We start from the raw sequence: 27,475 nt of genomic DNA, 5'->3' as shown, positions 1-27,475 counted from the left end.
CATGCCATATTCTTTACAGAGTGCATTGGTTCTAATGCCTTCTTCATGTTTCATAATAATTTCTGCACTGTATATTATCAATATGTTAACTAAATTTCAGAATGACCAATAATTTTAATATAGAAAATGCAAAAATATTTTAAGAGCACAACTTTCTTGATATTTACTCCACTGGAAACGAATGTAAACATAGAACCAATTACAGTACAAGTACTGTATTGGCGGACTAGCCGATCAGCTGATGCACAAAACAAAGTGTGTTTCTCGTAAGGCTGTCGTTAATCAAAGTTTTGTTCGTTAAATGGAACTTAAAATCCTTATGGGAGCTAATTCGTTAACCAAAATTTTGTTAATTGAACCGTTCGTTAATCGTGGGACCACTGTATTTGATAATATTTCTGGCTTCACTGCATTTTAAGTTCCAACTCAATTAATTGATTGATTTATTATACATCAAAACGCATGGAAGTCGCATATAATGCTATTATCAGTCACCAACTCTGCTCACCGCGGAATCTCAGAGAGTTCTGCCGGGAATGCCGCACGATATGTTGGGCAAACACTTCATTTTTACCTAGACTCCATTTTTAACTGCTACACCGGCAGGGTCGTCCACAGATGTTCCACATTTGGAGGGCTAAATCTAGTGCAGGAGGGGCGGCGGCAGCATCATCTTTCCGGTGTTAGAGCTTGTCTGCCTCGGTATGCAGTCAGGCTAACTCTAAAGTATTGACACCTTCTTGTGTGGTGCTCCACCAAGAGTTACAGCATGGAGTAATCGTCTCTCAGGTGAGGAGGCCAATTTGGCACTTTTTCAGGTGTGTCTTAAGACTATCCTTATACCTTTTCAGTTGCCCGTCGGCTTTACGTTTACTATTCGTTAGGTGACTGTAAAGTATGCTGCTTTGGCAGTCTACTGTTGTCCATGCAGGTAACATGGCCAGTCCAGCGTAGTTGTTCATGGATAATGGTAACCTTGATGCTCCTACAGTTGGTGTCTGCGAGAATACTGGCATTTGTTCTTGTCTTACCAGTGAACTCTGAGGATGAAACGTAGACTACGTTGGTGAAAGTTTTCAAGTGCCTTGAGGTACCTCGTGTATATGACCCTTGTCTCGCTGCCAAATAGCACGGTGGGGAGGACCACTGCTCAATACAGGTGCAACTTTGTAGATAATTTCAGCTCCCTACAGCTGAAGACAAGGATAAGGAGTCTGCCAAAGGCTTGAGATGCACATCTGATCCGGTGTTGAATCTCTTCATCGATGTCCATGGTGGTGGACAGGTGGGAGCCGAGATACCGAAAGTGGGTAACATTAGAGAGGGTAATACAGTTAAGCTGGATGGGTGGTGGAGGTGTGGATGAACCAGGGGCAGGATAAAAGAGAATCTGAGTCTAGCAAACATTCACCTCAAGGCCGAAGTGTGCATATGCACTTGTGTAGGTGTTCAGGTTCTCCCGTAGGTCACGTTCAGTAAGAGAGACAAGGGTGAGGTCGTCTGCAAACTGAAGTTCAGTAATGGAAGCTGCAGACACCATTGTTCCTGCCTGGAGTTGTCTTATGTTGAAGAGACCCTTCATCTGGTACTCGATGTTCACCCCGTTCACGAGTAAGGAAGACAGCCAAGAAAATGGAAAAGAGAGTTGGTGCCAGTACACATCCTTGCTTTAACCCAATTTGGATGGAGAACTCAAACTGGGTGCCCTTGTGTAGGACACTGTGGTTCATGCCATCATGGAGTTGCCTCACAATGGCAATGAATTTTGGTGGGCAGCCAAAACGGCTGAGGGTCCACCAGGGGGCTTCCCTGTTGACAGAGTCAAAGACCTTGGTTAGGTCGATGAAAGCCATGTACAGGTCATGACGCTGTTCTCTGCACTTTTCCTGTATCTGACGGGCAGCAAAGATCATGTCAGTGGTGCCACGTGATGGGAGGAAGTTTTCCACCTCAAGAAAATCTGTTTAGAGGACTCAGGTAATAATCTTGCCAGCGACAGACAGCAGCAAGATCCCGCAGTAGTTGCCACAGTCTGACCGGTCTCTCTTGTTCTTATAAATATTGACAATGGAAGCATCTTTAAGAGCTTGGGGGATTTCCTCCTTTTTCCATATATTCTCCATGAGAGAGTGGAGACGGCTGGTAAGCAGAGGTCCTCCTACTTTATACACCTTGGCTGGGATTCCATCAGGCCCTGGGGCTTTGTTATTTTTCATCTGCTTGATGGCAGTAGCTACCTCATCCAGGGATGGAGGATAACCAAGGTGGGACAGCTCTGGATGCTGAGGAACCTGCTGGGTAGTCAGGACATCCACATAGGTGCTTTGGGTGAGCAGCGAATGGTAGTGCTCTTTCCAGCACTGAAGGAGACCATCATCTTTAATTAGGGAGTTACCATCAGATGAGCAGAGGGGGGCTGCGCCATGAGTGATTGGCCCATAAAATGTTTCAGTGGAATTGAAAAATTTGCACATCTTGTGATGATCTACAGGTTTTTGCATGCAAGCATGCACGCCCTCTCTCTTAATATTTCTTATTTTACACTTTTATATTATATTTTCTTCATTTCTAAGCCAAATCACTGGAGTATTGTAATAATTGTTTTAAAACTTTTATAGGCTGGCGAGTCAGGCCCATAGTTTACAGCCAAGGCCTTGGCCAGAAGGGCCTCCATACATGTTCACTTCTAACACAAACACACCCATGCTCTTCATTTTTCTTATTTTATATTCTAGTTTCTTTATTTCTAAGCCAAATCAGTTACACAGAGTAGAATAATTGTTAAAGAGATCCTTTTTTTCCGAGACATGCGCCGGGAGTCAGCTGGATGACATGCCAGTCAGCTGTGGCCTGCCAGAGATGGTAATGCAAGTTGCCATTGCTACACATAATAAAACTATAAAGGTTGTGGAAAAATTCTATTAATACTCTATTGTGACTTAGAAATAAATAAAATATATTATAAAACTATAATATAAGAAATGCAAAGAACATGGGTGTGTATTCTGTGCGGGAGGTGATCATAAGTGTGGAAGCAGAAAGCAATTTGTCAATAGTGCATCTGACAATTTGGCTGGTTAGTGTAAATGCTCACCACACCACCACCTCTGCTGTAAGTTTACTCTATCCTCTTTGTCACTGATGCTCAAGTTGATTTCAGCAGAGAATATTTTGGAAAAATAATGAAAGAATAAAAAAGCTAAAATTTTACAAGATTGTGCACACATTGTATCACACTCAGCTGGGATGTGCTGCCTCTGCCAACTGACCCATAGCAACTGTTGCTAAGGGTCAGTCAGCAGAGGCACACAACCAAAACCCCCTCTGTAAATGTGGCAACTGAGGCCGAGAGGGGTGCAAGTTGAAGTACCGTACAGTATTTTACAGCACATAGGATGCATTTTTTTGTCTGAAAAAATGGCTAAAAAAATCAGCCTTTGTCCTATATGTGAAGTTCCTAATGAATCCCCCAGTTGCTGTCTCTAGTAGGCTTAATTATACCTAACCCAACTCCAGGATTAAAAATATGTTGCTTTCTTAAACACAATATTTTTATTTTTAATTACAGTAAGATCTCATATATCGCGCGATTTCACTTCGCATTTTTTAATTTCACGAGCACTACCTAATGTAACCAAGTCTTACGGATATATTTGGCGTAAAATATTGTGAATTTCGCGAGATCCAGCTAGCTGAACGCGAGATCCAGCCAGCTGAACGCTGGCCACTGTCTTGAATGCCATCACAGCCCTTATACCAGTTACTGTCATTTCTACTACAGCGCGTGTTTTGTCAACGCGAATTGGTTGCAACGTGATTGATGAATAGGGGAACGCTGTTTGTAAAATGCGAACTTTTGCATACGTATGTTGGCTATAGCACGATTCCATCCTCAATGTTTTGAATCCATCCTCAACGTTTTAAGCATGGAGCAGGGTTATGCAATGTTTACAGTTCACGTTCGACATCACATGTTCAATTGATTCATGTCTTTTGTTTGTGAAGTGTTTTTTGAGAGGTACTCTGTATATTTTATTTTTTTTTTTTTTTTTTTTAGCTGTTACCCATCAATACTGTATGAAAAGAATAAGGAAAAAGAATGTTTCACGGTGAGGACTAATAACGGTTTACACCGGCGCTCTCTGTTTACACCACGTGATCAGTTGAATCTCGCGGTTTCTGTCAATTACTCCGTGATTTTCGCTATTTTCTGCAATTTTGTTGTGTTAGCTATGAATATGGAAAGACAAGGTAAGAAGAATGTTTCCATATCTTTGTATGTAATGTCATATTTGTCCAATGTATATTTTCAGCCTTCGGGCTGCTGAACTTTTTCATTAAACTGTTAAATAATTACTATTATTACATTTCTTTGCTGGCTCAGTGAGGAATGGGAGAAGGGCACAGAGTGTAGGGGGGAAGAGAGGGGGGGGGTCGTTGCTAGGGAATCGGCATCCCAGCTAGTTTTGTTACTATGGCGAAGCACAGAGTGTATGCAAATGACTATTGTGTTAAAGTTTCATTTGACTTTTATTTACTGGTTTGGCAATACAGTATTATTTGTTGTACCTTATTTATTGGTATTACTTTTATTTATTCCTCACATGTACTGGTACTGTATATATTATTTTAAGAAAACTATGGCTACAGGAGGAAAATACACACTAAAAGTTTATTCCTCAACATTCCCTGCAGAAATGGCAGTGCGTCTTAAATACCGCAAAATACGGTACAGTATCTCCAACCATACACTCATACACTCACTGTGATTTTTCCTGAGCCAAGGGCATAAAGTTGAATGTGCGTAAGATGCGACACGAATGTATAGCAAGTGGCAGAAAGGCCGGTATATACAAGTGTGGCAGGAAGGCTGGTACAGTAAAGCCTCCGATAACAAGGGTTCGACCAACAACCTTTCTTATATAAAACCCTAGTTAATTTAGGACCCAATTAAATTTACGTCCTTATTTCATTCATATTTACGACCAAAATATAATAAAAAATATAATAAAATTACATTTTCAGATCAATAATAACTAAATCCCAATATGTAATATATATAATATGAAGTGCACCTTGCGCAAAGAAGCTGCCTGGCTAATAAGTGGTAAACAACAGTCGGAGCTCGGCGGCCCTTTTGTTTTCACGCACCTGGAAAAGGGAGAAAAACTTTCTCAAGTTTCTTACAGCATTTTTGCATCCCTATTCAACATGAGCAAGAGAGCAAGTATTGGTAGTGTTGGTTCAAAATCTAATAGAAAGTGTATAAACTTAGCCGAGACTCTAGATGTATTAAAACAATATGAAAAAGGTGGGAGGTCTGTGGATATTATATGGAGCAAGCAATGAACATATTTTCTGAAGTGGATCCATTAACAAAACAAAGCATTAAAATTTAAGTAAATGCAAATGACCTCTACATAAAGATGCATAATGAGAAAAGAAAGCAGCTGTGCAAGGTTCTTTAGACAGCTTTATTATTCGAAGGCCTAAACCATCAACTTCAGCTACACCATCATAAGCAGCTTCAACATCAACTTCAGGTTCAGTAACAGTTTTAGCAACAGCTTTAGGGAAAGCTACAGCTTTAGCCAGAGTTGAACCTGATGACTTCGACATAAGTAAAAACTCGCACAATATTCATTGGCTGTCCTTATGTTTTAGACTTTACCACCATTGGTGAGTAGAATTTTTGTTTTATATTCGTAAATATTATTTAAAACATATATGAACAGTAAATAAGTATTGCTGTCATATTCATATGAAGAGAAATGACAATATGTTTTCACATGTACGCACTTACTGTTCATACGTTGGCGTTCCCAATCGTCTCGCTTTATTTCTTTACCATTAGTGGTTAGCTACTTCTAGTGTTCCATTTATTAACATTAATAACATTACTTAAAACATACATACAGGTATTCTATATCAAGTTCACTACAGCTACATCCAGGGTCTTATTTTCTTCAGTTTCTTATGTAGAACCATCGTCACTCACGAAAACAATGCCGTCTTGTCTCCTCGTGTGTTTTAATATTCTACGTATTATTAATGAATTGCATTGTTCATTTCACATATACTACAGTATAAACATTAATTCAATAAAATACATATTCAGTAATAAACAATAATGAATCTTTTGTACATATTCTTAAGATAAATGACTGTTTCCTTGAGTGCGCACATACTGTATACATTGACGTTCCACTATCAGTCACACTTTTCTTTAACATCAGTGGTTACTTCTACTGTACATTACATAACATTAATTAAAACATACTTATTTTTTACATTAATTTTACTACAACAACAACCATGGTCTTATTTTCTTCAGTTTCAGATGGATAACTGGCATTGTGGGTGTAAACACTGACAACAATGCCGTCTCTTATCCTCTTGTGTGTTTTAATATTCTACGTATTATTAATGAATTGTATTGTTCATTTCGCATACCGGTATATAAAGATTAATTCAATCAAATACATATTCAATAATAAACAATAATGAATCTTTTGTACATATTCTTAAAAAGATAAATGACGCGGTATGCTTAAATGTGCACGTACGTATATGTTGGCGTTCCCAATCCATCTTTTTTTTTTCTTTGCCATTAGTGGTTAGCTACTTCTATTGTTCCATTTATTAACATTAAATAATGTTACTTAAAACATATATATTATTTTTTTTACATTAATTTTACTACAGCTACAACCAGGGTCTTATTTTCTTAATTTTCTCGTGTAGAACTATCGTCCCGGACTCCCGGCTGTAAACACAAACGAAAACAATGGCGTCCCATCTCCTCTTGTGTGACCCTATTATTATTAATTTATATTGTATAAGGTGCATTCAGAAACATTATTTAAAGAATATAGTTTGCACTTTTCATTAATTGTATTGTTTTAGGGGGAATTAGGGGGAAAAGAGGGTAAAAAGCCACACAAAAGATATGAAAAGGTCACACTTGGCAAAACATCTCATTATTATTGCTTTATTTTAATGGTAAATAATGATTAAGTGGCAGGAAGGCTGGTATATACAAGTGTGGCAGGAAGACTGGTATAAACAAGTGTGGCAGGAAGACTGGTATAAACAAGTGTGGCAGGAAGACTGGTATAAACAAATGTGGCAGGAAGGCTGGTATAAACAAGTGTGGCAGGAAGGCTGGTATAAACAAGCTTGGCAGGAAGGCTGGTATAAACAAGTGTGGCAGGAAGGCTGGTATAAACAAGTGTGGCAGGAAGGCTGGTATGAACAAGTGTGGCAGGAAGGCTGGTATAAACAAGTGTGGCAGGAAGGCTGGTATAAACAAGTGTGGCAGGCAGGCTGGTCCAGAAACTATTCATGCCAGAAATTTATGTTTGTACAACTCTGTAATCATCATATAACATTCTGAGCTGCCCACAGCTACAAAATCATATACAGGTATGACCTAAGCATTTCACTGCGAATAGAATTAAAGGTTATGCTTCAATTTAACAGCAATCCATTTTACAGAAACTCGCATTTAATGGCAAAATTTTTAACAAATATATTTAACGGTATTTTTGGCATTTACCGGCATATGCCGCAAAATAAAATTGGCAGGCGAGACCATGAGCTTCTTATGTGCACTGCTTCACTTTCACAGGCGTTGCAGTCATGTTTATGTTTATCCCAGTAGACTGCCTCTGCTGCCACATGTTTTGAAGATGAATATCGCATGAACCACGGCCTGTAAGCTTGCCAGTTAGTGACAAGGGGAAGAAGACCAAGGTACAGTCAATATGTCAGTTATGAAACTGTGTGAACTATACAGTGTTGGGAGCTCAACTGTGTATGACATTAAAAAGCAAAAGGAAATATTGCTGAAGTATTATGCAGACAGTGACACTAAGAAATGAATGACAAAACATAAGCATATGAAACAGGGAAAGGGTGAGAATCTTGAGAATTGCCTGATGCAGTGGTTTTGTCAGCATAGAAACGATGGTGTTTAAACTTTCAGGTGTGAATGATTATTCAGCAAACCAAGAAATTTCACAAGGAACTTAATTTGTAACATGAGTGAATATATCCACTTGGATGGTTACACCGATGTCACTCCAGCACCTACTACAGAGGAACATGGCCAGTAAAACACCTAACCTAACCTTACATAACCTAACTTTACCATACATAACCTGACCTTACATAACCTGGCCTTACGTAACCTAACCTTACCAAACCTTACATAACCTAACCTAACCAGCCTAACCTTACCTTACCTAACCCAACCAACCTAACCAAACCAAACCAACCTAACCACCCAAACCTTACCTTACCTAACCAACCTAACTTAAGCTACCCCAAACACCTGTACACACATCAAAATTCATCACTTTGGAAGCAAAATAAACCACTTGTTGCTTGTAAGTGTTGCTTTAATTTCTTAATATATTGAATTTGATTAACTAGCAAAATAAATGTACCTGTACTGGTTTAATGGCATGTCTGTGATTTATTTTTCAATTTAACAGCAAGGCTCTGGTCCCAAGCTTGCCATTAAATCAAAGCATTTCCTGTTCTGTTGGAATAGACTATTGAAGATACTGATCATGTACTGTACCTAAGCATTGCTGAAGGAAAATTTTCATGTACAAGGTACACTCTATCACTGACAATGGCAGTTCTTATCATTAATCTGAATGGGAGTTTCATAACCAGGAAACAGTGTAGCTGCCAATATTATCATTTGTTCTCAATTTTCAAAGATTTTACCTCTAATAATATTAAGACTGTTCTCACCTGTGGACTGATGATTGGCCAGGTACAACACACTCTCCTTCTTCTTTAACGCATCTGCATCACCATAAACCACCACCTGTTCAATCAAGGTAATTAATAAATGTTCCATGACAGAAAAAAGGTACACACTGTATTATCATTTAAACAAAATAATTTTCCTGGTCAATCAACTGCAGTATCCCCGTGTTTTGTCCAATCAGGATGTAGAATTCCTTACCTACAAAACTCATAAATCAACACCACTAATTCTGGAACACAGCACAAAAATTCAACCACATGGGAAAGGGATAATTTTCAGAATTAAATATTTTCAAATGGACCATCACATTCATTAAGGGAAAAGCAAATGTTTACCTGGAGGCCAGCCACTCTTGCACCTACAGATGATCACATGTAGATGACTCCATTCTTCATTCCTATTTGCTCCAGGTTACTCAACACAGGTATTAAAGCATTTTAAGATTAAATGTTCATGATAGTGTTTGTTTGCCGCCATGTTGATGACGTAGTTGTCCGCTCCATCTCACTCTCACACACGCTCAGTGGAATACAGCGCTGCGCCCACGTGTGAGATTTTCGCCTCTATAACCAGTGGTTGTTAGGGTCGATGATCAATAATGGCTTCCGCATTTTTGCCTGTGGGGGCTAGGGGAGGTGGTGGAGGGAGTGATTTGCCACCTGAATGACTGCTTTTAAAGTGAGGAAATTGAACTCTCCTGAGTCTACAGTGCGAAATATTAAGAAGAACGTAGAGGAGACCAAGAAGAGTATTGCGCTGGCTAAAAATATATCGGTAGTGATGGAAATGCGAGGCGAGCTATGAATGATAAAGGCGATAGAAACAGGTTGTTAGTGATAACAGAACATTTTCTTGTGAAATGGTTAGCTTGTAGAATGAAAGACAGTGCAAGTGTTAGCGGCCCTCAGATACGGAACAATCACACCAAGCACCTCAAAAACTCCCCCAAGCTAAGTGTTATATTACTCAAACTCTTTATTTTGATGATTGAATAGCATTCCTTTTATTTCAGCTAACAAAAAGTGTTAGGAGGGCTTCAAGGGGAAAAAATGGGTGAAATTCTTGTGGCGGCAGCACCAATAAACCCTTTTTACATGTATTTTAATGTCACACAAATAACGTTTTCGCTAATAACGGTGTTTTCAGGCACCTGTTAAACGTTATTGGTGAGAGCCTACTGTACATTACACCGTACTTGGAGTTGTTCTCGATACAAATTTAAGAACCATATATTGTAATTCACTTTAAGTACCTTCACTTTTTGTTTGTAACGAGCCTTACCCCTTTGACACGTAACAACATATATTTGGTCACAATACAAAATACCCTGTACAGTACTGATGAATGTGATGGTCCATTTCCTGTAACTTATTTTTCTGGACTTTAACCATAATAAAAAATGAGTTTCACATTGAAATAAAAAAATAAATGTAAATAATAAATGTTACAGAAAAATATGGAAAGCAACTTACAGAATCATGATACATTAAGAGTCTATTGTATTAATGTAAATTTTTAAGCCTATGTTGGTTTTATAACTATACTATACTGTTCTTATTCCTTGCTACAAATAATCTTTTCTTCCCTCTGAACACTTACTTGTGTTCTAGTACAAGTCTCAAAGAAGAAGAGCACCAGACGCTGGTACAGGGAGTACAGTTTATCATCACCCCACTGGTACACCCAGTTAGGGAGCACCAGAGTTGCACCCCGCCACATCAGCCACACTCCGAGGTATTCTGGCGCCGCGCCAATCATCATCACAGAGCCGAGGGCATACCTGTTGAGGAAACACTTTGTATAAGACATTCCTTTCTGGGGTCATTGATTTTATCATGTCCTGTACCATACGGGGTTCTATTCATTTTGCATGTATAGGATTGGCAATCTACCTCACAGACATTCCTCCTAAAGAATAATACAGTACAGTCTTCAGGCATAAAATTACCTTTATAAGATAAATTGTAGGAGTATCTTAAGTCTGTGCTCTGACAGTCATACTCATATCCACAATATACAAAATAATTCTACTTATATTAGTCTCAAAAAAAAAAGAGAGATGTGTATTACGGTTTCTCATTTTTTTGGATACTGGGACAAAACCAGTTCATGTCCAGGGATCCTGTAATGGTCCAGTTTACTTAAATGAACATACAGTAACCGGCATATTTTTATTGAAAATGTACTTACACATATCATAGTTCCGCATAATATTTATACATATTATTAGAAAGAAAATTATTCCTCATAATATTTAACACAAAACATTACAGTAAGCCCTCAATAACATGGCATTTGTTACCTCAGAATTTCATACAACTTGGCATGAATATGCTCTCGGAATGTATTAGTATAACTCGGGAAATGCTGAAATATATAAAATTATCTGGGAAAATCTCAGCATATCTGGCAACCTGCATCACTTACCATGCACCTGTGTCACCTACCATGTATCTGTGTCACCTACCATGCCTCTAATAATAATAATAATAATAATAATAATAATAATAATAAACGGTTTATTGAAAGAGCTTGGCAGCCAGAAGGCTGAAAATATACAGTTACATATTTGGGGAATGGGTTTCGAATTACAAATAATATACAAGTAACATAAGTGACACAAATAAGATATATAATAACTAGATGGGGAAAAGCTCAAACTACAGTTCATTTCAACATAGTGACAGTGCAAGGAGTAGTGTTTACTGGAATTGAATACACTGGTTTTATTACAAGTTATTGATAATTTTACAATGGTTGGGACTGGGCTGTTCTTTTAGCGATTAGTTCATTATGCGTATGGGCTGGATGCGGTTGTGGTGTCGAACAGCAATTCTCGGACTAGGGATCTCAGGTGGTAGTAGGAGCCGGTGTCGAGGATGGTGTAGAAGCCTATACCAAGTTGCAAGATGAGTCCGTGGTGATGGTCAGTGAGAGTCGAAAGGGTCAGTGTGTTGAGCGCTTCTTGATATGTGGAGTAGGAAGGGGAGAGAATAATCTTGCATGCCCTCTTTTGCACTTTTTCCAGGTGTTTACGTTGTGTGGCATTTAGGGAGGAAGACCAGGTGGGGGAGGCATAGGTGAGCTTGGGAAGTATGAATGTTGTGTAAACACTGAGGAGCTCGTGTGCAGGAACTCCGAGGGACTTGAGTCAGCGGAGGAGGTGGAGACGGAAACTGGAGGATTTGACAACTTCACTGACGTGTGGTTTCCAATTTAGTTTGTTGTCTATGGTGGGCGAGGAGCCCGTGGAATCTACAACCTGGGTGTGTTAGGACCTAGAGTAATGGGGAGGTGGGACAATGTCGGAGGAGAGGTTGATGTGCATAACCATGAATGTCTTGGTATGGTTGATGGTGACATGGTTGTTGGTGGCTGATTTTGGAGACTGTTCAATAAATCCTGAAGGGCGGTATGTCAGAGCAGAATTGTTGCCAGCTGATCCCAATGGTGGAGTCGTCGACACATATTTCAGCGAGCAGGGGTTTCTCTTAGGGCATCATTGATGAGCATAAGTAAGTGGTCCCATCTTGGTGCCAGGGCGCGCCACAGGTGAGTGACTGAAGGTGGGGAACAGCCCCTCGAGCGCAGCAGTGTCGGCCTGACCCTCTGGCCTCTGTGTCACCATGCACCTGTAATACCCCGTATACACCTGTGTCACCTACCATGCATCTGTCACCTACCATGCCTCTGTGTCACCTGCCATGCACCTGTGTCACCTACCATGCCTCTGTCACCTACCATGCATCTGTGTCACCTACATACCTCTGTCACCTACCACCTGTGTCACCCATCACTGCCACCTACCATGCACCTGTGTCACCTACCATGCACCTGTGTACCTACCATGCCTCTGTGTCACCTACATGCCTCTGTGTCACCTACCATGCATCTGTGTCACCTACCCTTGCCCCTCCTGTATGCACCACCCATGCATCTTTCCATGTCACACATGCATCTGTGTCACCATGCATCTGTGTCTGCCTACCATACACCTGTGTCAGCTACCATGCACCTGTGGCTACCATGCACCTGTGTCACCTACCATGCCTCTGTGTCTTTCACCCCAGCACACTCTGTGTCACCTACCATGCTCTATGTCACCTACAGCACACCTGTGTCAACTTCTGTGCTTCTATGTCACCTACATGCACTTGTGTCACCTACCATGCCTCTGTGTCACCTACCATGCACCTGTGTCAGCTACCATGCTTCTATGTCACCCTACATGCACTTGTGTCTACATGCACCTGTGTCAACTACCATACTTCTATGTCACCTACATGCACTTGTGTCACCTACCATGCCTGTGTCATCTACCATGCACCTACCATACATCTATGCTCACCTACCATGCATGTGTCCCCACCTCTCCATGCCTCTGTGTCCCTACCATGCCTCTGTGTCACCTACCATACATCTGTGTCACCTACCATGCATCTGTGTCACCTACAGCCACCTCTGTGTCACCTACCATGCCTGTGTGCTCACTACCATACATCTGTGTCACCTACCATACATCTGTGTCACCCTACCATGCCTCTATGTCACCTACCGGCTGTGTCACCTACATGCCTGTGTGTCACCTACCATGCCTGTATCACCTACCATACATGCCTACCATACATCTGTTTCACCCTACCATGCCTCTGTCACCTACCATGCCACCATGTCACCTACCATGCCTGTGTCACCTACCATGCCTGTGTGTCACTTACCATACATGTTTCACCTACAGCTCTATAATACCTACCATGCCTGTGTGTCTACCATGCCTGCTGTGTCACCTGCATGCCTGTGTGTCACTTACCATACATCTGTTTCACCTACCATGCCTCTATGTCACCTACCATGCCTGTGTGTCACCTACCATGCCTCTATGTCACCTACCATGCCTGTGTGTCACCTACCATGCCTGTGTGTCACCTACCATGCCTGTGTGTCACCTACTATAATGCTTCAATCTTCACCTGCAGTGCTGGTAAGTTACTTTTTTACATTTAGTAATTACATGTGCTGTACACATATATGGGTCGATAATTTTTTATTGTATTTTTGTAAGGGGGGGGGGGAGAGCCTTGATAAGTCAGAATTTGGGATATCAGTGAGGCCAGAGCCCCATGTGTGACGAATTATCGAGGGTTTACTGTACTGTACTATACAGTGGGGCCGGGATATTTAGTGACTTTATAAAACAATTTTTTTATGTAGCGGCTACCAAAATTATCGACATTTTCCTATGTATATAGCGATAAATTTATTTACAGAAGACTCATAACTTATGTGGGGGTTATAAAGTCAGAAACACTCCTAAAATACCCTAAAGCGCCCCAAAAATACGAGTTGAAAATTTTGTATCTCTTGTACAAAATACATGATGTCTAAATTTAAATTATTTACTGTCTTGCAAGGATTCCAGCAATGCAATTTATATTCTGCTAACTTTAGACTGTACCATTTGATGTCAAGTTTAGTTACTTTTATTGGCCTCTAGAACCTAACCCTATTTCCCCATTAATTACAAGTAATTATATATCGCGATTTAGTGTATAGCGAACAACCTTGGACCCTATCTTGCGATATATCCCGACCCAACTGCATAAGCTTTCCAAAATGACATTAAATCTGGGAAAGCACAAATGTCTAGGGACTGGATTGCACGTTTGTACACATTTCGTGTGTAATAAGACTGTAATGTTTTCAAAATACCTTGGTCCATTGGTTTTAGGATAGATGTTGTGTTTGTGGGCAAGAATAAAATTTCTACAATAGGATGGCTGAACTGCAGTGTTTCCGAATTATGGCCCGGGGCTTACTGTATAGCGGCTCCCTTTCCAAGTGGTTTATTGTTGTCCTTGGAGAATACAATGTTGTCACCATCTCTAAATAGGCTGGGAGACATACAGTATCACACTCGGCATTTATTTTACACCATTAGATTTTGTTATTTCCACCCATTTTTATACAGTCATGAGCCGGTTAATGTCCTATATACGTTCTTGGAAATGTGACGTTAACCGAAATGGACGTTGTCTGATCATCACATAAACTTTGTATTTATACTTACGTATATGTGGAATACTATATATTGTATGTACATATACACTTTTACTCTTAAATCACTACTGTAATGTGATACAGGTGATAAATTTTTATCTCTTGTGCAAAATACATGACGTTTATATTAAAAGTATTCACTTTTACAAGGATTCCAGCAACGCCGGGCAGATGGGGGAGAGAGAGGGTGCGAGGGGGCGTGGAGGTAGTACGTTTAACAGTTGGCACAGGCCCAGGTCTAACGCGTGTATATTTATCAGTTCATAAGTGACTAAGCTTCTCTCTTATAAAAAGCCAGTGAAATTACCTGGGTGAATATAATTAACATTGCTGGGATTCTTGTAACATACTGATTAATTTGAATATAAACATGCTATAATTTGCGCTAGACAAAACAATTTTAGTTCCGTAATCAAATTAGTACATGTGCACTCCAGCTTTGCACTAAGGTCATTTATTTCTTTTATGTTTCTTTTAGTATGGTGTGTGCATGTAAATGGATGAAAATAAATGAAGAAATTTATGTAAATCTACCCAAAAATACAGTTGAAAAACTTTTTATAAAATGTACTACTACAGTATTGTACTGTACTGTTCATTTTGCATATATAAACATTAATTAAATCAAATACATACTGTATTCAGTAATAAACAATACTGAATCATTTGTACACATTCTTAAGATAAATGAGGCGGTATCCTTAAATGCGAACGTATATGTTGGCGTTCCCAATCCATCTTTTTTTTCTTTACCATTTGTGGTTAGCTAATTTGATTGTTCCATTTATTAATATTAAATAACGTTACTTAAAACATATATATTAATTTTTTTACATTAAATTTATTACAGCTACAACCAGGGTCTTATTCTCTTAATTTTCTCGTGTAGAACTATTGTCTCGGACTCCCGGCTGTAAACACAAACGAAAACAATGGCGTCCCATCTACTCTTGTGTGACCCTATTATTATTAATTTATATTGTATAAGGTGCATTCAGAAACATTATTTAAAGAATATAGTTTGCACTTTTCATTACTTGTATTGTTTTGGGGGGAAAAGAGGGTAAAAAGCCACACAAAAGATATGAAAAGGTCATACTTGGGAACGCATCTCATTATTATTGCTTTATTTTAATGGTAATTAATGATTTGCGATAAGACGATTCACTTTACACTGCAATATTGGAGGACACATTAACGTCGTTATTCGAGGCTTTACTGTACTTTGATACAACATTATAAAATGGATAAACAATGAAAATGAAACAAACAAAAGTAGATAATTATGTTCAGGAAGCTCCCCTGTAGCCGAGGTGCGGAGTGACAGGTAAATAGTCACACCGGAACCTGATAGCCCGCACTGGGCATTTAAACAGTGGCGGGAAAAGGCGCGCGTTCTGGAACAACACCCGGGGTGCACCAGTTGGACGTTCTGGAACATCACCCGGGGCCTAAGGGTTAATATATTTACCCTCAAACATTTGGTATCTGTCTTTGCCAGTGCGTCTTGTCATCTGCTCTGTTTATTTACAAATGACCCGCTCAGTACAAGTACTGTATGAGCGTACTCTCACAGCAACAAAAAATGTAAAATAACACCATGGAGCTTCAACAAAGTTGCTTCCATTGGTACCAGATATCAAAATAAGTAGTTTCGGTCAAAATTCGTTTCAGGTCGAGCATGGAATTTCATATTTCTATTGATGGTAAAATTGCATTTTCACTACCAACTGATTTTTAACCAGAAATCTCAGTATTTCCCATGGTAGTTGATGTGATTCATTCAAATTTGACTTTCATTTCCATTGGAAATTAGTCATTTTGGACTTATTATCCCCCCCCTCCTCTCCAATAATCTTGGGAGACCCATGGGAATTCAGGGTTTTCGGGAAAACAAAAGCTAATAGGAAGCTAATCTAATCTAACCCAACCTAACCAAAGCCTAGCCTAGCCTAACCTAAACTATGAAGCTCTGTGATTGGTCCATTTAGGCCCACCAGATATCTTTGATGGTGACATTTTAACTCTTGGGAAAACTGTTTGGATCTCTCTCATAGTCACAGTCTCAGAGTTTGAAGAGATAACCCAAACTCTGATGGCCGCATGATATTTTACAAGAATTTTCTACAAGAATACCATCTCGGTTATAATCCCTTTGTGAGGGAAGTGGTATTAGAAAACATTGTTTCACCTGACGAGATATAACGTCTGGTGAACCCTAAATTGCTCAAACCCAACTGGGAAAGAAATTACAATAATACCCTATTTATATAGGGAGAAAGAGCACAAAGAGAAACTTAAATCTATTACGTTTCCAGGGCAAATTTATATTTTTCAAGTATTTTAACCGATACCATTACCAACAATATTAGTTCTTCAAAGTGGGCAGGGCTGTGAAGTAGAGGGAAAGTGTGGGGTAAAATAGCAAGCAAAAAAAAAAAAAATAAAAAAAAAAATAAAAATACACTAACAAACCTTTGAAACTTTACCTAACTTACATAACCTATAAAATTCCTAAAACTATAAATTTTTACCTGATTCATGTTTTCAGTGTTTAGTTGGTGATGGTATAGTTTTCGGTGTTCAGATGAGAAAGGGGTCCATGAACTCAAAAGCAATTTTTTTTTAACCTTTTTATAGGTTAGGAAAGGTTAGGTAAGGTTTCAAAGGTTTGTTTGATGCTCTTTTTAACTTTGAACCACCAATATTGTTGGTAACTGGGAAGGTCTTATCAGTTAAAATACTCGAAAAATATAAATTTGCGCCGGAAACGTAGTAGTTTTATGGGGGGTTAATTATTTGAATCTTGACTGTTAGTGTATTAGTTTGACGGAGAATTTTAGTCTCATTTTGAGCAATATTTGATGCTTAATGCAATGGAAATTGCCTTTTTTTGTGCAAATGCTAATTTTTTTCAACTTATAAGTTGAGAATCATGAAGTAAAAAATGCGTTTTTGTCTTCTTTTTACATTACTACGGCCGTTTTCTATTGAAAAGTAACAAATCATAACCTAATCTACAGGGCAACCTTAGTCACGCAGTGAAGTCACAGGGTGGCTAGTGCTTAGAATGGTGGAGAGTTCAGAAGGGGCTGGGACGATACCATCTTCAATAGATAACTTTCCTCGCTGACAAAAACTTTTCAACCCATAGGTTGAAAACCCCCCCACATTTTTTAGGGTATTATTGCATAAGTGGGCACAACTCAATTCCATAATTGAAAACACGTTTTTCATAAAGTTCAGACTATTCTAAGACACTTTTCTTCTATAGCATTTCCATCTTACCGAAATTTTGCAAGATTTGAGTAGGAAATTCTTCCAAAAAATTCTTAATGCGTTGTTGTGTCACGGAGGTCGCTCCCGTGTGTTCATAAGTGTGTTTCCCCTCTTGCCTACGGTAGGCTCCCGCCCAATGTGTGGAGGATGTTTTTCCCCTTTCACGCAGCAGCAGGTTGTCACATGATTGAGGGAGTCGATCATAATGATTTTTTTTTCAAAATCGAGTATACATGTACTTAGTGGGTGATTTGAAATTACAAGTCGGTTCAAAAATGGCTTCACTGTGCAAGGGTTGCTTTGAGAATTATAGGTCTTCTTTTGCGTGTTTTTATAACGATTTTGCGGTGCTGTATTTCGGCCATCCCTCACGAAGACCTCGACAATGAGCCCCTTAAGTTGATGAACCCGAAGCTTGCTCATCTGAAGCTAGGTTAGGTTAGGTTATTTCATTGCTTTTTATGCATTTTGAATGATTTTGACGTTCATTTCTATCGGAAATCACTTTTTCTCAAGATTTTAGAACCTAAATTGCCCAACATTTTGGTAATCGTTCGTTTCTGACAGAAATGCCATAGAAGAAAAGTGTCTTAGACTAGTCTCAACTATACGAAAAACGTGTTTTTAATCAAGGAATTGTGTTGGGCCCATTTATGCAATAATGCCTTTTTATGGCATCCAACATTCAGCAAAATGAGACCAAAATTGTCTGCCAAACTAGTAACAGTCAAGATCCAAATACAGCTAGACCCCGACTTACGACTGCTTCGACTTACGACCGCCGCAGTTGTGACCATTTCTTTTTTCAATTTTTTTTTTTCCAAATGACTCGCGCATTTTTTATACCGAAACGTTTCCAGTTAATGTAGTCTCCATGTATAATAAGAAAATTATGGGGCCCCATGTGCATTCAGCTGACTACATTAAACGTAAGTGCTCAGTCACACTGTATCCATTCCTCATTATTTATTACTTTCACTGTACTGTATCCATTCCCCATTATTTATTACTTTTACTGTACTGTATTTCATTGTAGATTTTTTATTTAAAAAAAAAAAAAAAAAAAATTATATCTATGTCAAACTTACGACCATTCGGACTTACGACCTGGATTTGGGTCCCTAACCCCGTCCTAAGTCGGGGTCTAGCTGTATTAGCATATTTTTTTTATTCTTCCTATATAAATAGAAATATGAAATTCCATGCTCGACCTAAAACAAATCTTGACCATACTTGGACTTTCTGTTTAATATGGGGGGAAGGGGGGGCTTCCAATAGGCAGAGCCCTCAAACTTAGAACTTCGGTATGATAGTATTATTGCAGTTTCACTCCCAATTGGGTTAAGAGCAATTTTGGGCTCACCAGAAGTTATATCTCATTATTTGCAACAACTTTTTCTAATACAATACTACTTCCGTCGCAAGTGGATAATAACCAAGATGGTAAATTCATGTGGGTGTAACAGCCCCTGTCTTATAGGCAGAAGTATTATATAAATGGGTTAATTACATTTGATTTATATACTCTATCACCCCCTGTAACTTTCCACTGGCCATGAAGTAGCATGTTCAGAGCACGTGATAAGGTGTGTCCACGGGAAGCCGCGTCATATTGTGCCGAGCCAAGGCACTAAGTAGCCGGCTCTCTGGCCACCTAATGTGGGCAGTAGTTCATTATCACTCACAAGAGGAAGACGTTGCTGAGAGCCATTGTGAATGGTTCCGTCTTCCCTCGAGGGAGGACGACGGATGTATTTCCGTTCTCCCTCAATGGGTCACTACTCGCCCTCACTCAATTATTGTATCGACAGGACGTACTTAGCAGAGCTATTTAACATAGCCTCCATCCATCTCATGTTACATCTCCTCGTAACTTCTCAATAGCTACATTGAGATGTTTTTCAGTGATGAACCTACGGTGATACACAGTGGAACGCCACCCGAAATAGCTTCTCAAGTGATTGTTACAAGTGGTGACAACCCAGGAAGGTTGTTACATATATGACACTTTCACAAGTAACTGTTATATCACACTAACAGTCATCTCACCGTATAAACAGTTGGGAAATGTAGAGATATTATGTTCTCCCCATTACTGTGGCATACTGGTCAAGAAGAATTGTTATCTACGGCATGGCAGCGGATCTACAAAGAAACCGTTATACTACTGTTACATCTGTTACAACACAAAAGAAAACAGAATACAGTGGCAGCAAGTGGGTACGAATAACGACATTCCGGTCTAGATACACATTCTACATAAGTCATAAGTGTTTTACGAAAACAGAAAAACAAAAAACAGTGACGTGTTATCTTCCTCCAAGTGTATTAGGGTATCCCGTAGTGAGGCATTATACGTTGAGTGACCTTTATTTTGTCAACCAAAGTGGTATGGATTTTTTTTCCAATAACTGATTCTGAGTTATTGATGATTTTCTATCTTATGGAAAGTTGGCAACACCCCTGTCTGGCAACAAGGTGTGACGGCGAAAAATTCCCTAGGTCAGCAATCAGCATCCGGTACGCGGATCTTACAGTGTTGCCACATACCTACGAGCTTCGAGGTTTTGCAACACATGGTCCTTACACCATCGTTTAAGCAGACTGTTTTGGCTGTTCATGACTGAGGATTGTACACTCTCCGGGTGTCCCCAGCGAGTCCTATATATACTGTACAGGGCTTCCGAAGGTTTGACACACAGATGGAGCAGCATCTCGTCAGTGGTGGACGTATGCAGCGATCTCAAGACCAGCAGTCAGCAATTTTGGTGGATAGTGGACTCCCCAGCGTGAAGAGAGCTCGCCCGTCGCCATCTTGAAGTATCATTCAGTTGCTACACAGCGAAGATAAGCAACAGACAGCGCGGCGGCGATTGAAGCACCCACCCCCCCCCACCTGGTATCAGCTGTGCCAGTGGGATGGACGGCAGTGTCTGGCGGCATCCGTTTTCTAAGATGCCCAACACCTCCGTAAATAGGTATTTAGGTATACATTATATATACCCACATTAACATATTCAACAACATAACTTCACACTGATAGACATCGTGTAGGTCATATCAATTATTATAAGTGCCCTACTTATTTAATATATACTGATGTTAATTTCCAGTATTTATTTTTCACCTGTTCAGCTAATGAGACTTTAATTATTTTAAACATAATTTATATCAATTTCCTGTAAATGGATGGATAAGGTTTTTCTTTGGTTTGCATCTAAATAATTTTTCAAACCTTAGACATAGAAAATGTGGACATTTTCTTTTGATCCCAGGAAGGATAATAATATTCATAATTTTCAAACTGCATATTTCAATGATGTCATAGACACATCTTTTCAAAATAAAAATATGATAGTTCTCCAGTAAATTATCACATGCTGTAAATTTTCAGCCATACCGTGTAGAACCCTTCACAACACGAAGTAGGCGAAGGTTATCTCTGCCATGTTATTACGGGATTTGCTTACCCAAGTTATAAATTTCCACTATTGTGTTGATATTGGCAGTAATGTTTGTCTTCTAAGTCAGAAACATCCAATTTTGCCATTGTACTTAAGATATTAGCCCGTAAGACACTTAAGTCTAGGACCCCAGTAGTTGCTGAGCCTACGGTTCCAGAGTCCCCAGCTTAGTGTCTACACATATGTTTGTAACATGGTTAGGTTTATGTATAGGATGTTTATCTGCGAGTTTAGCTTAGTCCTCGCTGAGCTTGGATGGTGTGACCGAGCGATGTAATAGCCACTGTCTTATAGGCAGAAGTATTATATAAATGGGTTAATTACATTTCATTTATATACTCTATCAACCCCTGTAACTTTCCACTGGCTATGAAGTAACATGTTCAGAGCACGTGATAGGGTGTGTCCACGGGAACCCGAGTCATATTGTGCTGAGCTCAGGCACTAAAAAGACGGCTCTCTGGCCACCTAATGCAGGCAGTAGTTCATTATCACTCACAAGAAGACGTTATTGAGAGCCATCGTGGATGGTTCCGTCTTCTCTCGAGGGAGGACGACGTACAGATTTCCGTTCTCCCTCGATGGGTTCCTACTCATTGGCATTATTACTCAACCCCTCACATCAACCGGACGGATTTAGCAGAGCTATTTAACATAGCCTCAGTCCTCCTCTTAACACTCATAGCTGCAGTGATGTTACGGTGATATACACTCGGAACTGTAACCTAGATAGTTCCTAAATAAATGGATAACAGACAATTGGGTTTCGCTACTAAAACCCTATATAATATACTGTACATGTTCCGGCCTCATTAACCAAGACGGAATCAGCAGTTAAAAGACCTAGAACATGGGAAATTCACGTAAATCTGCAGTTTAAACGTGTCCTCTGCTTGTTTACAACTAACCCACTTAGTCTGAGTGTACTCTCACATCCACACACACAAAAAAAAAAAAACACCATGATGCTTCAACAAAGTTGCTTTCATCGGTACCAGATATCAAAATAAGTAATTTCTGATTAATATGATGGGAAGTATGGAGGGGAGGAGCCCCCCAACTAGGAAGTTAGGTAAGGTTAGATAGGTTTTTGGTTGCTTTGGTCAGGTCCTATGAGGAATGATAACTCAAAACAACTGATTTTCAACAGAAATGGAGGTCAAATTCAAATGAATCACACCAAATACCAAAGGAAAACCTATACTTCTGGTAAAAAAAACATTTGGTAGTGAAACTGCAATTTTTAATGGTAAGATTATGTAGGTTTTATAGCAAAATAAAAAAAAGGTTCATTTGCACAAGAAATGAAGGTCATATTTGACTAATACACAACAACATACACCAGAAAAACAAATTTTTCATATCAATACGAGGAAATGAGCAAATATCAAATAATTATCAATATTAGAACCTAGGCCCATGGGTATTACTCCACTCGTTGCCACTAAACGAATCTTGGGAATTTTATAGTTGCAATTAGTAATTTTGACAATTGTAAGACACTTTTCTTCAATGGCATTTCTGGCGCAAATTATGATTAACCGAGATATTTAACATTTTATTATGTATGTTCGTATGTGGCGGTACCCACTCAGAACATCGAACGATGTGGTGGCACACAAACAAACCACCTTACGACTGTGGAGCTCCTCAGTTAGGTCAAATTAGGTTAGGGTTATGGTTTTCGATGTATTTTGAACACTTTTTACGGTATTATTTTCTTGACACACCGTTCATTCCTACCACTAATCTATTATCATATTCGAATAAGACGTCTAATTTTAAGATAATTTTCGTCTATTACATTACTAGCGGAAATGTATAACGGAAATAGCTTTTCCAAAATATTTTCTATTTTCTTCTATTAACATCCCGCCATTATCGTCTGCCTCTCCTCCAACACTGCGTGTCTCCTGCGTCTCCTTCATAAATCATCCTGCGAATGTGTTGCTGTACACGTCATGCGGCCAATCAAAAGCCTTTTTGATTTTGAAACCAATTAAAATGTTTTTGGGTTTAATTCGCGGTATTTTTGGCCCAATCAAATTCAAGTATTCTTTTTGGTCACTCATATTTTGAAATTCAAGTTCAGTTCCGACCATGGAAGTCTGCGATGGGTGTCACTTAAAGTATATGGAGCTGATTGCGAGTTTTTGGAAAAAAAAACGAAGAAATTACAGCATTTTTTCGATCGCATGGTGTTCTTCCAACCTCAGTAAAGTGTACTAAGAGCAAGACTGAATGTAAATATCGCAAAGACCAACATATGTGGCGTTGTGTAAGAATCCCAGAATGCAACAACGAACAAGAATCAGGCCAATAAGGTAAGAAATAGGTGATTCCATCATATGGTAAGAGTCAGTTAAGTAAGGTTAGGTTAGGTTTGGTTATTGTTTTTCTAGTGTTTTTTTTTTTTGTATTTTTTAGTTGCTTAGCCACTTTTTTTTTCTCGGAAAACGTCAAACGAAAAAAAATCGCTAAAAAAATAAACGGCAAATTTCCGCCAAAAAGGAAGATCATATTCGGTCTCAACACACACAAATACACTAGAAAAATATATTTTTCACTTGCTAAAAGTGAACGGTGTGACAAAATTTACCCTTTTTACCTTGATTTTTATAACCAATATCTTGATTCTGAGATGAGATGTGGCTTATCTCAGAAACTGGTATTATTGCGTTTACACACCGTTCATTCCTACCACTAATCTATTATTATATTCGAATAAGACGTCTAATTATACGATAATTTTCATCTATTACATTACCGGCAGAAATGTATAATAACGGAGATAGCTTTTCCAAATAAATTTCTATTTTCTTCCATTATTTCCCGCCATTATCGTCTGCCTCTCACCCAACACTGCGTGTCTCTCGCGTCTCCTTCATAAATCATGACGCGCATGCGTACCCGTACACGTCACGCGGCCTATCAAAAGCGTTTTTGCTAATTCAGAGTATATTTGGCCCAATCAAAATCGAGTTTTATTTTGGGTCTCTCATATTTTGAAATTCAAGTTGTTCCGACCATGGAAGTCTGCGATGGATGTCACTTAAAGTATATGGAGCTGATTGCGAGTTTTTGGGAAAAAACGTAGAAACTATAGCATTTTTTCGATCGCATGGTGTTCTTCCAACCTCAGTAAAGTGTACTAAGAGCAAGACGGAATGTAAATATCGCAAAGACCAACATATGTGGCGTTGGGTAAGAATCCCAGAATGCAACGACGAACAAGAACCAGGCCAATAAGGTAAGAAATAGGTGATTCCATCATATGGTGAGTCAGTTAAGTAAGGTTAGGTTAGGTTAGGTTTTGGTTTTTCTAGTGTTTTTTTTGTGTATCTTTTAGTCGCTTAGCCACCTTTTTTTCCGGAAAACGTCAAGAGAAAAAAAATCGCAAAAAAAACCCGGCTAATTTCCGCCAAAAATGAAGGTCATATTCGGTCTAAACACACACAAATACACTAGAAAAATATATTTTTTACTTGCTAAAAGTGAACGGTGTGACAATGCAAATTTACCCAGAAACTATTGATTTGCTCCAGAAATAAAGATCAAATTCATTCATTACACATCAAAAACCAACGGAAACACATAATTTCAACTAATATTTCGTATAGTGGCAATAAGTGAAAATTTACCGGTTAGGTTAGGTTAGGTTAGGTTAGGACCCGAAACGAATGTCAGATTAGTTCGAATCACAACAAGAACCATAAGAAAATCGGTTTTTTTTTTCTGAGGAAAAATCGAAACCTGGCTACTATCAAACTGACTCACTTTTTACCTTGATTCTTATAGGATATCTCTAGATTTTGAGATTGGAGGAGGAAGGCTTATCTCAGAAACAATGTGTTTGTGCCAGAAGTGAAGGTCAAATTCGTTCATAACAAAGAAATCCAGCGGAAAAACATAGTTTCAATTTCGATTTCAAATAGTGGTAACAAGTGAAAACTTACCGGCCAATGTCCAGTTCTACTTCCTATGGATATGTATGGTAAATAACAAAATTAAATGACTGGGTGTCCTGTCTTATTCTATTTTACCTCCACATACTGACAATTTGTCTTTTGAATCTAACATGTTGACATTCTAATTTTATATCATTACATACACAGTACTATATATATATATATATATATATATATATATATATATATATATATATATATATATATATATATATATATATATATATATATATATATATATATATATATATATATACAATAGTCCCAGGCTTACTGCAGTCTGATTTACTATTTACTACACATTTAAAAATCACAAGCACCAACGCAAATAATAGTGTTTTACCTGACGATCCCTACAACTCCCATGTTCTGTAGTTGTTGATAGTTCCAAGGTAATAAAAATGAGTTAAGCAGAGCACCAATTGTTGTTGTCGTCTGCTGATTGGTGTTGATGCCGCCTGCTCGCCTTATTAACACACCTACAAAAGACTCATCCTCAACTTATATAATCTATAGCAGGTTTTATTATATGACATATGAGTAGTATATTACGTTTAAACAGCGATTCATGGTAATGTGTCAATTAGATGCAAAAAGTTCGATTATTAGAGTCTTTGGACGAACTGCTCCGTCAAACACATCACGGCCGACATGCGTCCCTAATGCTGTATTATACCTTTAGAACTATTTCCTACCCAATCGAACTATTTCTTCCTTGTGAAAACTTTCAATTAAACAGGATATTTATTTATATGAATCAGTCTGCCCAATGTCTAAATACAGTATCAATAATTAAAGCATCAAGCGCCTCATGACTTGCAATTTTAAAGTTAACCATTTAGCTTTATTTCCTTATAAGTTTGTCAACAAAAGAATCTAACTGTACCAAATTCTTAAAGGCAACATATATACAAAAGTATCAAGTGTCATAAGTACAGTACTTGTACATTACATACTAAAACTTAGCACTTCCAATAACCCCACCCATATACTGTAGCGTTATCCCTGCTGTTATAATATGAATACTTACATAATGTAGCTTTTCAGTGCGTTTATATTAACCTTCAACGATTTCAGGTACTTCTCCATACTTTCTAAGCTGGCCATTGTTATAAAAAATGTGAAATGACCAACTGAGAATGTTTATTTGTTGACAATAAGCAACCACGCAACAGCAAGTAGCACCGAGAGGTCAGACACACACCAAGCGCAACTGAGGCTCCGGACAGTGATGGCCATCACTAACACTATCTCGGTCCGGTCAGTCATTAGAGGGATATCTCGAGCGTCTTATGACTTGCAATTTTAAATTAAAGTTAACCAATTAGCTTTATTTCCTTATAAGTTTGTCAACAAAAGAATCTTACAATACCAAATTCTTAAAGGCAACATATATGCAAAAGTATCAAGTGTCGTAAGTACAGTACTTGTACATTACATACTAAAACTTAGCAATTAGCACTTCCAATACCCATATACTGTAGCGTTATTCCCGCTGTTATGATATGAATACTTACATAATGTAGTTTTTCAGTGCGTTTATATTAATCTTCAACGATTTCAGGTACTTCTCTATACTTTCTAAGCTGGCCATTGTCATAAAAAATGTGAAATGACCAACTGAGAATGTTTATTTGTTGACAATAAGCAACCACGCAACAGCAAGTCAGAACCGAGAGGTCAGAGACCTACTGTACAACAAGCGCAACTGAGGCTCCGGACAGTGATGGCCATCACTAACACTATCTCGGTCCGATCAGTCATTGGAGGGATATCTCTCTATCGGAAACTTTTCCCCACTGATGGGTCTGTTAGCTGCTTGGGCGGGATGGTCATGTCTCTGTTACTCGCTGTTGGCAAATATTAGACACGTGTCGTCACTCGTTCAGACTTTAAAATGTACCAGAACATGTTCCAGTGGT

The 27,475-nt window shown here is 38.8% G+C and overlaps 1 protein-coding gene across 7 annotated transcripts; it reads right to left on the bottom strand.

Moving 5' to 3' along the window:
* Positions 1-5,109: 5,109 nt before the first annotated feature.
* Positions 5,110-27,276, bottom strand: LOC121861113 (1-acyl-sn-glycerol-3-phosphate acyltransferase epsilon-like). Of its 7 annotated transcripts, XM_042358708.1 has the most exons (5): positions 26,584-26,799; positions 25,897-26,032; positions 10,385-10,565; positions 8,767-8,842; positions 6,913-7,721 (listed from the first exon to the last, which is right to left on the bottom strand). In XM_042358708.1, the coding sequence occupies exons 2-5, from the start codon at positions 25,917-25,919 to the stop codon at positions 7,555-7,557; spliced, it is 447 nt and encodes a 148-aa protein (XP_042214642.1). In that variant the 5' UTR covers positions 25,920-26,032; positions 26,584-26,799; the 3' UTR covers positions 6,913-7,554. The 7 variants fall into 7 exon arrangements, with proteins under 7 accessions (XP_042214656.1, XP_042214642.1, XP_042214612.1 ...); XM_042358722.1 differs by lacking the exons at positions 6,913-7,721; positions 25,897-26,032; positions 26,584-26,799 and adding exons at positions 5,110-5,151; positions 27,071-27,275; XM_042358678.1 differs by lacking the exons at positions 25,897-26,032; positions 26,584-26,799 and adding an exon at positions 27,071-27,276.
* Positions 27,277-27,475: the final 199 nt, after the last annotated feature.

The sequence above is a fragment of the Homarus americanus genome, unplaced genomic scaffold (assembly GCF_018991925.1).
Source record: "Homarus americanus isolate GMGI-L3 unplaced genomic scaffold, GMGI_Hamer_2.0 scaffold40248, whole genome shotgun sequence".
In the NCBI taxonomy this organism is placed as follows: Eukaryota; Metazoa; Arthropoda; class Malacostraca; order Decapoda; family Nephropidae; genus Homarus; species Homarus americanus.
Note: the sequence above shows the minus strand (reverse complement) of the source record. Positions and strands in the feature narration are given on the sequence as shown.

Coding starts and splice junctions, on each gene's coding strand:
- LOC121861113 (XM_042358678.1), bottom strand. CDS start 27,153: ATGACAATGGCCAGCTTAGAAAGTATAGAGAAGTACCTGAAATCGTTG. Junction 10,566..27,070: donor GCACTGAAAAACTACATTAT/GTAAGTATTCAT, acceptor TTTCCTCAACAG/GTATGCCCTCGGCTCTGTGA. Junction 7,722..8,766: donor GGCCAATCATCAGTCCACAG/GTGAGAACAGTC, acceptor CTAACTGGCAAG/CTTACAGGCCGTGGTTCATG.